Genomic DNA, 13,746 nt, shown 5'->3' on the forward strand with positions numbered 1-13,746 from the left:
TTTTAAAAATTTGGAGTCAGTTAATTCTTCTCTGCGATTCAAAGTTTACTCTTTCTATTCTTGATCATCTCTCGCAAGCGTTTCCTTAATATCTTTCCACTTGGATTTTTAGGAATCTCCTCCACGAATCGCACTCCGCCACGTAAATGTTTTGGATTTGACAACTGAAAAATATTCAAATATCAATCAATGTACCAAACCAAAGCACGAGTAGACGAAATTAAAGATGTCTATTAGAAATAAAACTTCGACAGGAAAATAACTAACTTGACATTATAAAGTAGTGATTACTTATATTTAAGTAAGTAAGCATCTACCCAAAAAAATTTGCGTATTAAGATTATTTAGGAAAGACCAGAGCGTAAAGATATAGGAAGAAGTTATGTACGGAAAACCAAAGATTTATATAACAATATAAATCTTTGCGGAAAACAAATAAAATACGGTAAGAACAAAGTTTAGACGCAACTCATATCGGCTAGGATTCTGGAAGGGTTGGCAATCTAAATATGTAAACATACTCTATCAGCTACAAATTGCTGGAGTTCCTTTTCCGTCGCGTTGGCGTTGGGTTGCAGAACAACAAATGCTAGAGGCACCTCACCCGCCGATGCATGCGGCAGGCCAACTACGCCCGCGTCACGCACTGCAGGGTGCTGTAGCAGTACTGCTTCCAATTCCATTGGTGGCACCTGATACATTGAAGTGAGGAACATAGACTATAGGTTGTAACAGATTCATTACTTTTCAAAAAACATTAGTCGCTGTAAATTGTTCTAGGTAATTTGAATTCTACCAGAATTACTTATAACTTACATAAAATATGATAACATTGTAAAGAATTTGCTTATCTTAATTACCCAATATACCTGATAAGCTTTGTATTTGATAAGTTCCTTGAGTCGATCAACAATAAAGAAATATTTGTTTTCATCGTAGTAACCAATGTCGCCTGTTTTAAAGAAACCTTCGTCGTCAAAATCATCTTCTTTACTTTTGCCTACGTAACCTTTCATTACAATAACACCTTTCGCACAAATCTCGCCGGGTTGGTTTGGTCCTAAAGGTTCTCTTGTATGTATGTCTACTACCTGTGAGAGTAAATAATTAATTATAACAAACGGAATCATCTTCGGTACATCTAATATAATGAAGAAGGATGAAAATTCTATGAGCAGTCATGTATCGTATAAAAATAATGTAACTTCACACCTTAATAACAGTATTCTTAACTATGAATCCAACCCCACCAGGCTTGGCCAAATGAGCTTTACTTTGAACGTCCCGCGCTACTGCTAGCGTCACTTCAGTCATCCCATATCCTTGCAATACTGATTGTAGCTTTGGAAATCTGCAAATATGCTATCTTAATTATTGATCTTTCTTTTTTATCTTTGAACCAAATTTCCTTAAATTTTACACAATTTTCATCCTTAGTCCCAATTATAAGTAAATGTTTAGTTAGCATTTATCGTGCTTAGGACAAAATGATAATTACATTTTGGTAAGTTCGTTGATTGAGTGAAAATAAATCCGAACAAGAAGAAGAAGAAATTCCGAATAAGTTATTACTGATTCGATTACCTTTTATGAACATCTTTTATAGTATCTCCATGTAGAGGCGCGGCGCCGGAATATATCACGTTAACAGAACTGACGTCATGGTTGGATTGGTATTTGCAAAGAGCGACCAACACAGGTGGAACAACTATTAGCAAATTCACCTGTGAAATATCTTCTATTAACAAATTACGAGTAGCATCAGATACGACATTAAAACAAAATCGATATTCACGGTTTATTTATCACGCAAAGAAGTGTACGAACAAGATTTCATAGGACACAGCACAAGTAACTAAAATCACAAAAATATCCTCATCAAAAATGGAAACATTAATGAAAAGTTAAAAGTGAAGTTAAATTGATTAAGTATTTTAACAAATATAGTAGATAGTAACAGACATCGGCTTCTCATATCATTGTTATAAAGAAGTGTTTTGCATTTAGTTGCGCAACTATCACATACATGGCTCTACTTTTGTTTCCTGTATACCAATACTTCTTATTTGTCGTTACAATTTTATTTTATTACCTTGTATTGTTGTATTGTATTGAGATACGATTCTATTTCAAATTTTGGTAAGAATACAACGTTGATTGCTGATGATAGACCTCTTAACGTTCCAATGAGTCCCATTGTATGGTACCAAGGCGTTATTATAAGATTTACTGCATCTGATTGCATTGTTGATTCCCTTGAAAAATAGACTTGCTTTGTTAATGGTTACACTTTAACAGATAAAGCATCAAAAAATCTCTCAGAGGAAGAATTCATCAGCTACATCTTCATAAAGATTTTCAAATGCAGTAAAGCTTTACTGAAGCCATTAATTCGTCAATAATTATCTTACAATCAAATTAATTTTCTTCTAATCCTCTAAATTACCAACAATAAATACACATACGTACAAACTGCATGAAATTAATACATTAAGGTGAGTTAGCATAACTCCTTTAGGTAGTCCTGTAGTTCCTGATGAATATAATATAAAAAGAGTATCTATTTGTCCGTTTACTTCTACCACTTCAAATTCTTCGTAGTCAATATACTTTTCAACTTCTCCCTTTTCATTTGTCTTTGCCAGATTATTGTACGATAGAGTATTATTTTCTTTATTGTATACATCTCCGTATAATATAATTTTACTAACACTGCTGACAGATTTCAGTGTTTTTCCACATGTAACGTAGGTGTTTGGTGAACAAAAAACATATTTTGGTTTTGATATATTCATCACATGTTTTAATTCATCTGTAAATTAGAGAAATAGCATTTCAATTGCTTACAAAAATATAAAAACTATATTCCAAGATACAAAGACGAAACCCTTAATGTAAATTTCAAAGACTTTATTTTCCTTTGCGAAATAAACGAAAATAAATTTCTTCTTGGTTCAAGACATATTAATAAGCCAATATTTAACGAAGTTATAGGTAATTAATACTTAAGTGTATCTCAAAATTGGATTCTTTAATTATAATTTAAATTTTTGTTACCTTTACTATAACCTGGATTGAGCGTAGTCACTACACCACCGGCGCAGATGATTCCGATTACAGTACCCCAGAATTCCTTTCTGTTTTCTGAACAAATTGCTACCACTTCTCCTCTTTTAAGACCAATGTTTCTCAGTGATACCGCTAGATTCATAGCCTCTTGAGCTATTTCACCACAAGTGAGCGTTTCGTGTGTTGATCCATTGGTCTGAAATTTTACAATGAAATAAGTCATTGGGTTTACTTTTGTTCTTTAGGAGCAAAAAAAGTTTGTTTAGTTCGTTTGTATATTGTACTTTAATTATAAATAAACTAGCTGTCGCCCTCGACTTCGTCCCCGCGGCATTAAGAAAAATCTTAATAAATAAAAATGCGTTCTTCCAGATTATGTTCTACATCTGTGCCAAATTTCATCAAGATCCTTTGAGCCGTTCCGGAGGTACCTTCAAATAAACATCCATCCGTCTAAACATTCGCATTTATAATATTAGTTTGATTTAATATTGAGGCTCAACACAAATAAATCCGAAATGTTTTAATCTATGGTTGGCAAATTAATAACAGTCCAATTCTATTTAAATTATATCATTCATATTTCAAATTCAATCATCAATTGTATAATTATTCTATTTTGATTTTGTTTTTAAATCACATTAAATTGTTATCAAAAAGCATCACTTACCAATGTTACTTTGTCTTTATTCATCCACAAATTTTTCAACATAAACGATCCAAAGTTTAAATGGGCTGGTAAATATAGATCTTCCTCTCCATACACATATTTAGGATTTTTCAACATTATTGAACCGTCCTCTATTACGTTTTATATGATACTGCTTTATATGGATAACTATACAGATCAACAGTCGTGTCGCAGCGCCCCCTGCACGCTCCCCGCCTGTAGTGACACGTATGTATTTCAATGCTCTGTTGTTGTTTACGATAATGAGTCAACAACACGTAGTAAGAACAAGCATTGTTATCTAGCATTGAGGTCGACTTTATTTTTTTCTTGATAAGTTTGTATAAATTATATTGTATGCTCACGTAATTATTATTATGGAATCAATGGCTTTTGTTCAGGTGTTTATTCACTGAAGCATTGAGGTAGATAAATAAAATTAAAATAAATTTTCCAAAAATGTTTAATTTGTATTTTATACAAAAATATCACATTTATAAAATACATAACAATTTATAAAAAAAAACACAGTTCACCATGAAATGAGATCTTATATCTAATGGAAGGATTCCTAACTGGTTGGATCAATCGTTCTAAATAACCTGCACCGTTATTCTTAGAAAAGTAAGAAGCTAACAACTTGTATGACTACGAGGTCCACTTGTCCTACTATAGTCTATAACAAATGGCACTAGTAAAGAAGCTTATGCCGATTAAAAAATATCTTTATGTGCATTAATTCTAATTATCAACAGTGTTAAATTTCTCTGAACATGAAATAATGAAGGCAGACACAGTTCAGAACAGGCTTAATTAAGCCGTTTTACAGTTTACTCTTTGTAGATTTCAACATTTTCCTTAGATCTTTCCTTAGAATTTTTCCAGTAAGTGATTTTGGTATAGCTTCGACGAATCTCACTCCTCCTCTTAAATGTTTCGGATTCGATAACTGGAAACGCAATAAAGTCTTTTAATTCACTTTGAAAATTGATCAAAATTCAATAAATTAAGGGACTTTTCAAAATCAAAAAACTTCAAAATCTTAATCATACTAAGGTTAAATTTAAAATCAGAATGCAATCAAATTATAAAATTTATATAAAATCAAGTATGTTGTGGCCTAATCCACTTTCATTCCATCCAGCTCTGCATACGCCAGTCTCTATTATTATTGACATCTACTAGTTATCAGTAGTTACTCTATGAACTTCTTCTCTATTCCTTTCATTAAAAAGATTTATAAAAACTCTTACCCGTTCAGCAACAAACTTCTGCAATTCCGCTTCAGTGACTTTGGAATCAGGTTGAGCGACAACAAAAGCGAGTGGCACTTCGCCAGCTGAGGGATGCGGCATGCCCACCACTCCAGCGTCACGTACACTTTCGTGCTTTAGCAGCACTGCTTCTAATTCTGCTGGAGCGACCTGAAACATAAAATTCATTAAATTATAATGTTCAACGACAATTGAAATTGTTAACCAGATTTTTGGTCGTGGGTATTCATACCAACATTTGTAGATCAATTTTTTTCTCAGTTTTCTTAAAAGGTTATATTACACATAAATAAAATTACATTTAAAATAGAAATAACATCATGCATATAGAAGAATCCCTGTTTAGTAATCGTATAACAAGGTGGAAGGTTGTTACTAGGCCAGATTTAATTGAAACCTTTGAAAATGTTGTGTACTAATTTAATTTAAGTCGTATCAAAATTATTGGGTTTAATTATTACGAAGGACATCTTTCAAAGAATCGTAAATACGAAATGTAGATCTTTCGTGTTTTTATTATTTCTCAAATTCAATCTTAAACTCAGTTTAATTATTACATACACATTTTTAATTCATATAAAAATATTTTTTTAATTTAAATTTATTCTTCTCAAGTAGTGTAAGCAACAAGTTGGTGACAGACTGTAAAAGTTAAGCCCAAAACATTATGGTTTATAAGACTCTATGCACCGACACCACGAGAGTGGGACAAGGGCAGGGAGATGATGAATCATAAACTTAACACATACTTGATATGCTTTCCATTTGATGAGTTCCTTTAGTCTATCAACGATGTACAAGTATTTATCATCGTCAAAGTATCCAATATCACCGGTTTTAAAGAATCCTTCCTCGTCAAAGTCATCTTGCTTTTTCTTTCCAATGTAACCTTTCATTATCATTGCACCCTTCACACATATTTCTCCTTCTTGATTTGGTCCTAAAACTTTACCTGTTTCTGGGTGTACAATCTGTAAATTCATAAATAGATTACATATATATGTTAATGTCAAAGACAAACCAAAAGAAATTATACATCTTCATGTAGCAAGCAGTCTGAGGGCGCAGCAGTGCCGTTACCGAGAAGAGCATAAGTAAAGTCGAAAAATCCTTCTCTCGAAGCAACTTATAGCAGTTTTGCCCTAAGATGTCATTCTAGTAACTTTTGTTGTGGATTTTGAATTTATAGGGCTTCTTTGATGTACTATTTACCAATAATCTATTCAACAGTTGTCGTTTTATATTTTTGCTTATAGCATTATTCACCTTAATAATAGTGTTTGAGTTAACTTGTCCCACGCTTGCACTTTTATCCGGATTGACATTTATAGTAACCGCCAGAGTGCATTCAGTCATCCCATATCCTTGTATCACTGCCTGCGCGTTTGGGAATCTAAAAAAATGATCATCGTGTAATATATTCGATATATTTCACTAGTTTTAATTGTAACTCAACTTGACATAAATGGATGGAGCCTATTGTTCACAGTTATTACTGCCATTCAAATAAATGTTTAATTAACTTTCTTTTGCTGCTTAATTACCGCCAAATTAATAATTTAAAAAATATTAAAAATAAAATCCTTGATCTCAATCAATCATTGATCTTCTTTTCTTTATATGAAAAGGTGGCAAACGGTCACCTGACTTCGCCGAAATAGCGAGGCGACCGTTGCCCATAGACATCTGTTAATGCAGATGCGTTAATTAACGGAGAAGAGGACTTGTGGTCGTGGTATTTCACCGGGCGAGCCGACCAATTCGTGCAACTTATGTTGTTGTTGCTGGCGTCTACTACAGTTAAACTTCATTACAAACGTAGGAGATAGCACACTCTCAGCTTCACCATTACCGTTAGTCGAACCCGATAAGTATCATCCTCCCTTTTATATATTTCTGACTATAAATAAGTGTATTGTACCTAAGGCTTCTAAACCCAAGTTGCAATTTAATTTTAATAAAGCAATTACATACATTATAAATTTCACATTTATATTAATAAATTCAGACCTATTAGCGACTGACTGGGGGTCAGATCTATCTCATACAAACATAGTTACAAATCTAGACGTGTTTAACATCAAGCGGTGTTGCTCCACGATTTATGTCATAATAGATACGACTGTACTTGTTTGATTAAAAGACTGTGTTACAAAGTGCCTACAAGGGCACATCCTAGAAATGTATGTAAATTATTTGCACTAAATCGGTGTCGAACAAATGCTTGTTAAGCGATCACGAATAAACAGAATTTTGAATACATATAACTGTAATTTTAATAACATAGATATAATGCATACTGATAAAAATAACTTTAAAAAAGAAATTGTAAAATCATTGTCTAACTATTAACTATATATCTAACTATAAATTATATTATACAAAACAAACTAGAATACTACTACTCGAATGGTAAACCTAATTTTAAGAGCAATATGTGGTGAACGTTGTGGATGGCACATTAACTTAAGACTTTCCTTGTTTATTTTCTACTTTTTTGTGCTGTTGTTAGTACCTCAATAAATGAAAAAAAAATTTTTTTTCATAGGAAGATTGGCAAACAAGACGCCCATGGACAACTCCAGAGGAACATCAGATGCATTGCCGGCCTTTAAGTTAATTTATACTTGAGTATGATTCACAATTACTATAAGTTTATAATACGCTTTTTAGTCTTATTATTACTCTGATAAATTTCAATATCGATCGGTAACTTATCTACAATAATGAACTTTAACTCGTGTGATATCAATTTATCAGAGAAAATGACAATTCTGTCATAATAATTTTTGTGTTTATCTACTTCCGATAAAGAAGCGCTGCGATGCTTTTATTATTACTTAGTTTTATAACAACAAAATAATAGCCCGCGACTCTGTCCGCGCGGAATTAAAAAACATCTATGACAAATTTCATAGAGATCCGTTGAGCCGTTCTGGAGATGCTTTCTAAGAAACATCCATGCATCTATCCATCCAAACATTCGCATTTATAATATTAGTACGACTACTCCCTTCTTCTTTAATCGTGCGCTTCGCGTCTGACCTTGGCCATTTCAAACATAAGTTTCTTTTTAACGTTAACACATCTAAAAGGTTAATATAAATTTACATAGATTATAAAACAACCTTTTGAACACTCCATCGATGGTTTCTTTGTGTAAAGGCGCTGCGCCCGAAGCCACCATCATAACAGAGCTAACGTCATGTTTCGACGGTGTCTTGCAAAGCGCTATCAGCACCGGAGGCACCAGCGTTAGTTGAGATACCTGCCAATATTTACAAAATGTTGTTATTTAAACTTTCGTAAAACATAAAAATCTAGGTAACGGCTACTGTAAATTAATTCCGTATGGGTACTGTGTCAGTACTACTACTACTACTACTACTACTACTACTACTGACTAGTTTTTCTGCTGTCCTTCTTCATTAAACATCTCAAAAATGTACGAAAGCGTCAATCAAATCTCTATACTATCAATTTCAGTGGTATAGTATAGTACATATATCGCCGCTGGAAAGCGTAAATGCTTACAGCATGAACTTTACAGGAGAGCCAAAAAATCATAACTCGTGAGCTGATATGCCTACAAGCATGCGGTATTTAGCAATGTTGTGTAGTTTGTGCTAACCTATAATAAAATCATTATTGTTTGATAATGGTTGAAATTATTAACGTGTGAAAAACATATTCGCGATTTCAAGGGTTACAGCGTTTATGCTTTCCAGCGTCGATATGGTAGCTGTAACCCACGCGGAATAAACAAAAAAACGTAATAAGTAGCCTGTGTTCTACCAAACTATGTTATAACTACATCTGTTCCAAATTTCATCATCCGCCGTTCCGGAGATACCTTCAAACAAACATCCATCCATCCATCGATCTATCCATCTATTCATCCGACCATTTAAACATTCGCATATTAACAGTGGAAGACTCCAGCAACATCTACGTCTGTTGCATGAATTGTCCGGCTCGTCCGATGAAATACCACAACCACACAGATGTGAAGTGAAACAAAGATAGACGTGAAGTGGGAGTAATTCCACGTTTCACCGGATGAGTGTGCGTTCTGGAGGCCTAATTTTAGTTCTCTTTCCCTTCCCACACTTCTCTTAGAAGGAAAGGATGTGAAGGTGAAGGGGATTTGATAGAAGGCATTGAATGTCTATGGGCAGCGGTCGCTTTTTGTCTGCTCGTTTGTCCCTTGACTAAAAATTTGATCATTTAGTGTGCTATAGCTCTATAACTTTGTATTGCCATGTGCAAAAATTTAATTTCCACTATATTGAATCGATTACAGAATTGTCGTTGCTTAAATTAAATTACGTACCCGATATTTCTCCACAGTCTGTAGATATTGTTGAACTTCAAACTTTGGTAGATATATTGTTGTCTTGCCTTTGACGAAGCCTACGAGGTGAGTCATCAGACCCATGGTGTGGTACCACGGTGTTATCGTGAGTGACAAAATATCTGGCATTTCCGTTGTCGGTCTACAGACGATGAGGTTTTTTTAAAATTACAGTAACTGAACTCGATATACGCGCTCAGTGCAAGCAAAAAGGAACATTAAAGATGATTTTTTTTTTGGAGTTAGTAATCCAGAGTTTCATTAAATTTTGTCTAATGCTTTTGGATTGTATTGATTATATTTTATCCAACATACAATTTAACCACCTAATTCATAAGTACCTACCTACTTAGTAACTTTTTATTTTAACAAACAGAAAAAGTGCAAAATATTTAACTGGTTAGATCAAATAATAATGTTAAATGTTGTTTGAAAATAAGTAACACGTTGACATCTTTTATAATATTTGCATTTTAATTGGCCCGTCAGGAACAAGAGTACAACACTCCGAGCACCCAAGTTATACCTATAATATTGTTATAATATGAAAAAGTACTTACGAACAAGCAGTCAAAACATTCAAATGTGTTACCATGACACCTTTTGGTAGACCTGTCGTGCCCGATGAATACAATATCATAGCGACATCGTCTTGACCCATAACTTCTATGGCATCAAAATCATGTATATTGACATTTTCTTTTACCATTGAGTTAGATCCTCGTCCAATAATAGCCAAGTCGTTATAAGACAATGTGTTCTTTTGTTTTTCCTCACCGAAGACTATGATCTTTTTAACATATTCTATAGTACGTAAGTTTTTCGCTTGCGCCTTATAAGAAAATGGTGAGCAGAATACATATTTTGGCTTAGATATTCCCGTTACATGTTTCAGTTCGTCTGAAAATAAAAAAAAGGAAATTTAACAAATAGCTTTTAGTTACTGTTGCATTGTTCAAATTATATGTATTACATTTATAGTGTCTTATGAAATAATTTACTGAATATAATTTGTAGATAAAAATTATTATTGACCGTTAGACTTAAGTACAATGTTCAGAATAAAATCAACTTAACATGATTAGATATGACAATATACTTTCAACGTTATTGAGATAATATTTTATACACCATTTTTAGTATTCTTCATATTTCGTTATTTCGAACCATGTGTTATTGCATTAGATCACTGTTCTACTAGTGCTTATAGAAACCAGGCTAATGGAAATGCGATTGCCTTATGTCAAACGTGGCCCTGCCATCATCACGCGAAGTCGCAAAGAAGGAAGGAAACTTCGATCATAGTGGAAAAAGGGTTACCTTACCTTTGGTATAACTTGTATTTATAGTAGTAACAACACCGCCAGCACATATCGCTCCAATAACAGTGCTCCAAAACTCGCGACGATTCTCTGAACATATTGCTATGACATCTCCCTTGCGTACGCCGAGTTTCACCAAAGATACTGCAAGGTTCATAGCCTCTTGGGCGATTTCTCCATAAGTTAATTTTTCATCAGTCGCTCCATTTATCTATAAAAGAAAAACAACAACATAAAACTTAACAGGATATATTAGTTTTTAGATTATCTCTAGTAACAGAAAGAGAATCTAAGGGCAATATGAAGTGATAGACTATGGATTTCCACATTGATTGAAAGGAATCCCTATAAATGTAGACTAAGACACTAATTAGGCAATTATGAATTAACAGAGATTAACACTAGGGGACTGTTTACCATTAAAAGTCTCTGAGTATTGCAGTTAATGTGTGTTGTCTATAATAATATTATAAAGAGGTTGCATTTGAATTTTAGTTTGTTTGCATTGAATAAACTTCGAAAACTAGTGAAATGATTTGAAAAATTCTGTTATTTTTGGGCAGCTACACTATTCCCAGGTGCTATATAGGCTATATTTATAACTAGAATTTTTAATGCCGCGATGACGAAGACGCGTGCAAATGGTAGTGTTCAATAATTTTTGATGTCACGATGTTGTTAAATACAAACTTTTTAATAAATATCAAGGTGACATAAGTTGGGTGAGGGTCGAGAATTAAACGAAATTTTCCAAAACAAATTTTGGAATATTTCAAGTTAACCAATATAGCATGATTAAAATGCAAATAATTAATAAGCATTGCTGCCAAATATATTATCAACACGTAATTAAAAAGCAGACTTTCATGTTTTGATGTACAACCGGTTAATGCAAACTTACTTAGATATACAACAAAATTACTTTAGTTTTTCCCCAAGAATAGCATTTTATACTTCCTTCCTTATACAACCGCAACAGTTGCCTTCAAGGCCGGTAATGAATTAACCAATTTTCATATAGTTTGGATCTAAATCCATCTGTTGTCTAAACAGCAGAGGTGAAGAGGTGGTTTGCCATATTAAAAATAATATAAAAAAACACACAAAAACAAAGATATTTAACATACATACGGACGGACATATAATACGGACATTAGGTACTAATCAAACCGTACGTTTAAAAAACTCTACTACTTGTAGAGTCTAGGATTAATTGCGAGTATAAATATTTAAGCGAATACTTAAATTTTTAGGACTTAAAATATTTGTAGGTCAGTTTTTGTAATGTCCGCTCTATAACTAGTATTACATTTGAATCTCTTTGGTCACAGACGTGTATGACTGTGAAATATTATTTGTTATTTGTAAGATCTAAACTAGTTTTTGCTTTTATAGATTTAATTATGTCGTTAAACCAGTTGTTGTTGATTTATCTGACTTAGATTCAATAAGTCCAGTTTATTATCAATTACTTTGAATTGTAGATTACTGCGATGTTTTAATATGTCAATATACAAAATCTTTATTTACTCAAAAGTCTTTAATTTCAATTATTTAACACTAGCTGTCGCTGGCGACTCCGTAGGCTATGTGTTCTTTTCTTCCAGACTATGTTCTACATCTATGCCAGATTTCAGCGTAATCCATTCAGCCGTTCTGAAGATACCTTCTAACAAACACCCATCCAACCAACCATCCATCCATCCATGGATCCCTCCATCCATCCATCTAAACATTCGCATTTATAATATTAGTAAGAAGTAAGATAAAATTTTACAAACACAGAATCTTTGTTATCTGTGATATACAAATGTCAAATGGTCATTGACCTTGACAAGGTATATAAAGATTAGCAAAATAAACGTTAAAATCTCACACCAGTGTGATGTTAAAAAGATTTAATCATTGCAATAGTGAAATAAATAAACTTAATCATTTTATCTAAAAACTTTGATCTTGTAGTTTAGTATAAATGTATAATTTGCCCAAATAAACTTACCATAGAAACTTTTTCTTTGTGTTCCCATATTTTTTGTAATAAAAAGTCACCGGCGTTTAATTTTGCAGGCACATATCTGTCCTCCGGTCCGTACACATAAAGTGGATTCTTCAACATTATATAATTTGTTTTCGACACGTCTGATACACGGAAAACCGAGGCCACAATGTACAAGTACGAGCGATCGGCAGTGAGTAATCATGCGAGATTATGCCTGTCTTACAGACAAGGCGATAACATATATTTTATAAGACAGAATCATAGATTATTGGTTTACTAGCTGAACTTGAAATATAAAGTAAGCAAGTAGCTTAGTAATGTCAAAACTAAATAATCAAAATAATGTCATTGTACAAGCAAAAAGTTTCATTTAATTTGCAAATCAATTTTTATTTTTTCTTTTTTGGGCATACCAGTAGTTTAAAGTAGAGAAATAACGAAGAGATTATGAATTTAAAAAGGGATATTATTAGAGATGTATTAATTTTTAGATATGAGATGATATTTAGATTGATTGATATTAATAGATATGTATGGAAGAGTAAATACGGACACTATTATTTCTTTATAAGAAAATATAATTTTTTTAAGAAAATAACGCTTAATGAGCAGATTACTATTTACTTTTTCTTTTTTTAAAAAAAAAAAACAGCTTATAGCGTTGGTGTGTTTAGGGCGCATACATTCTTAGTCTTATAGCGACCAATACCGTTGCGATCCTATTCGCTTTTAGATCTCCGATGACCACAATATAATTATTACTGTGATATGTGTACGTTCGTTTAGGTATGAAAAAGTGTATATAGTGTGTAATGGAAATTCACGTTCTCAAAGTCACTTCTGTGGGCCTATTACGAATATTTATGACTATCGCCATCGTTTCGTTATTGTCAATTAGGTATTGTAAAAATTAGTATGAGATTTTTGGTGTACTTTACGGCCGATAGGGGGTGCTGTATACATTTTGACGCCGATACGATAGCGCATATCACAAATGTTCGTGCTAAACCCACTATTTGTGCAAAAAATTGACAAGCCACGATGACTGGCAACAATAC

At 33.0% G+C, this 13,746-nt stretch overlaps 2 protein-coding genes across 2 annotated transcripts; both read right to left on the reverse strand.

Annotated features, from left to right (window-relative positions):
• Position 1: 1 nt before the first annotated feature.
• LOC106715292 (4-coumarate--CoA ligase 1) lies at positions 2-3,979 on the reverse strand. Its single transcript, XM_014508563.2, has 9 exons — positions 3,740-3,979; positions 3,058-3,265; positions 2,470-2,812; positions 2,093-2,255; positions 1,585-1,724; positions 1,213-1,351; positions 870-1,091; positions 522-692; positions 2-164 (listed from the first exon to the last, which is right to left on the reverse strand). The coding sequence occupies exons 1-9, from the start codon at positions 3,854-3,856 to the stop codon at positions 39-41; spliced, it is 1,629 nt and encodes a 542-aa protein (XP_014364049.2). The 5' UTR covers positions 3,857-3,979; the 3' UTR covers positions 2-38.
• A 292-nt stretch (positions 3,980-4,271) lies between these two features.
• On the reverse strand, positions 4,272-12,868 carry LOC106715293 (4-coumarate--CoA ligase 1). The gene is made up of 9 exons (XM_045682389.1): positions 12,689-12,868; positions 10,693-10,900; positions 9,928-10,267; positions 9,347-9,509; positions 8,142-8,281; positions 6,280-6,406; positions 5,763-5,984; positions 4,993-5,163; positions 4,272-4,688 (listed from the first exon to the last, which is right to left on the reverse strand). The coding sequence occupies exons 1-9, from the start codon at positions 12,803-12,805 to the stop codon at positions 4,563-4,565; spliced, it is 1,614 nt and encodes a 537-aa protein (XP_045538345.1). The 5' UTR covers positions 12,806-12,868; the 3' UTR covers positions 4,272-4,562.
• Between the last annotated feature and the right edge of the window lie 878 nt (positions 12,869-13,746).

This window comes from Papilio machaon, chromosome 19 (genome assembly GCF_912999745.1).
Source record: "Papilio machaon chromosome 19, ilPapMach1.1, whole genome shotgun sequence".
NCBI lineage: Eukaryota > Metazoa > Arthropoda > Insecta > Lepidoptera > Papilionidae > Papilio > Papilio machaon.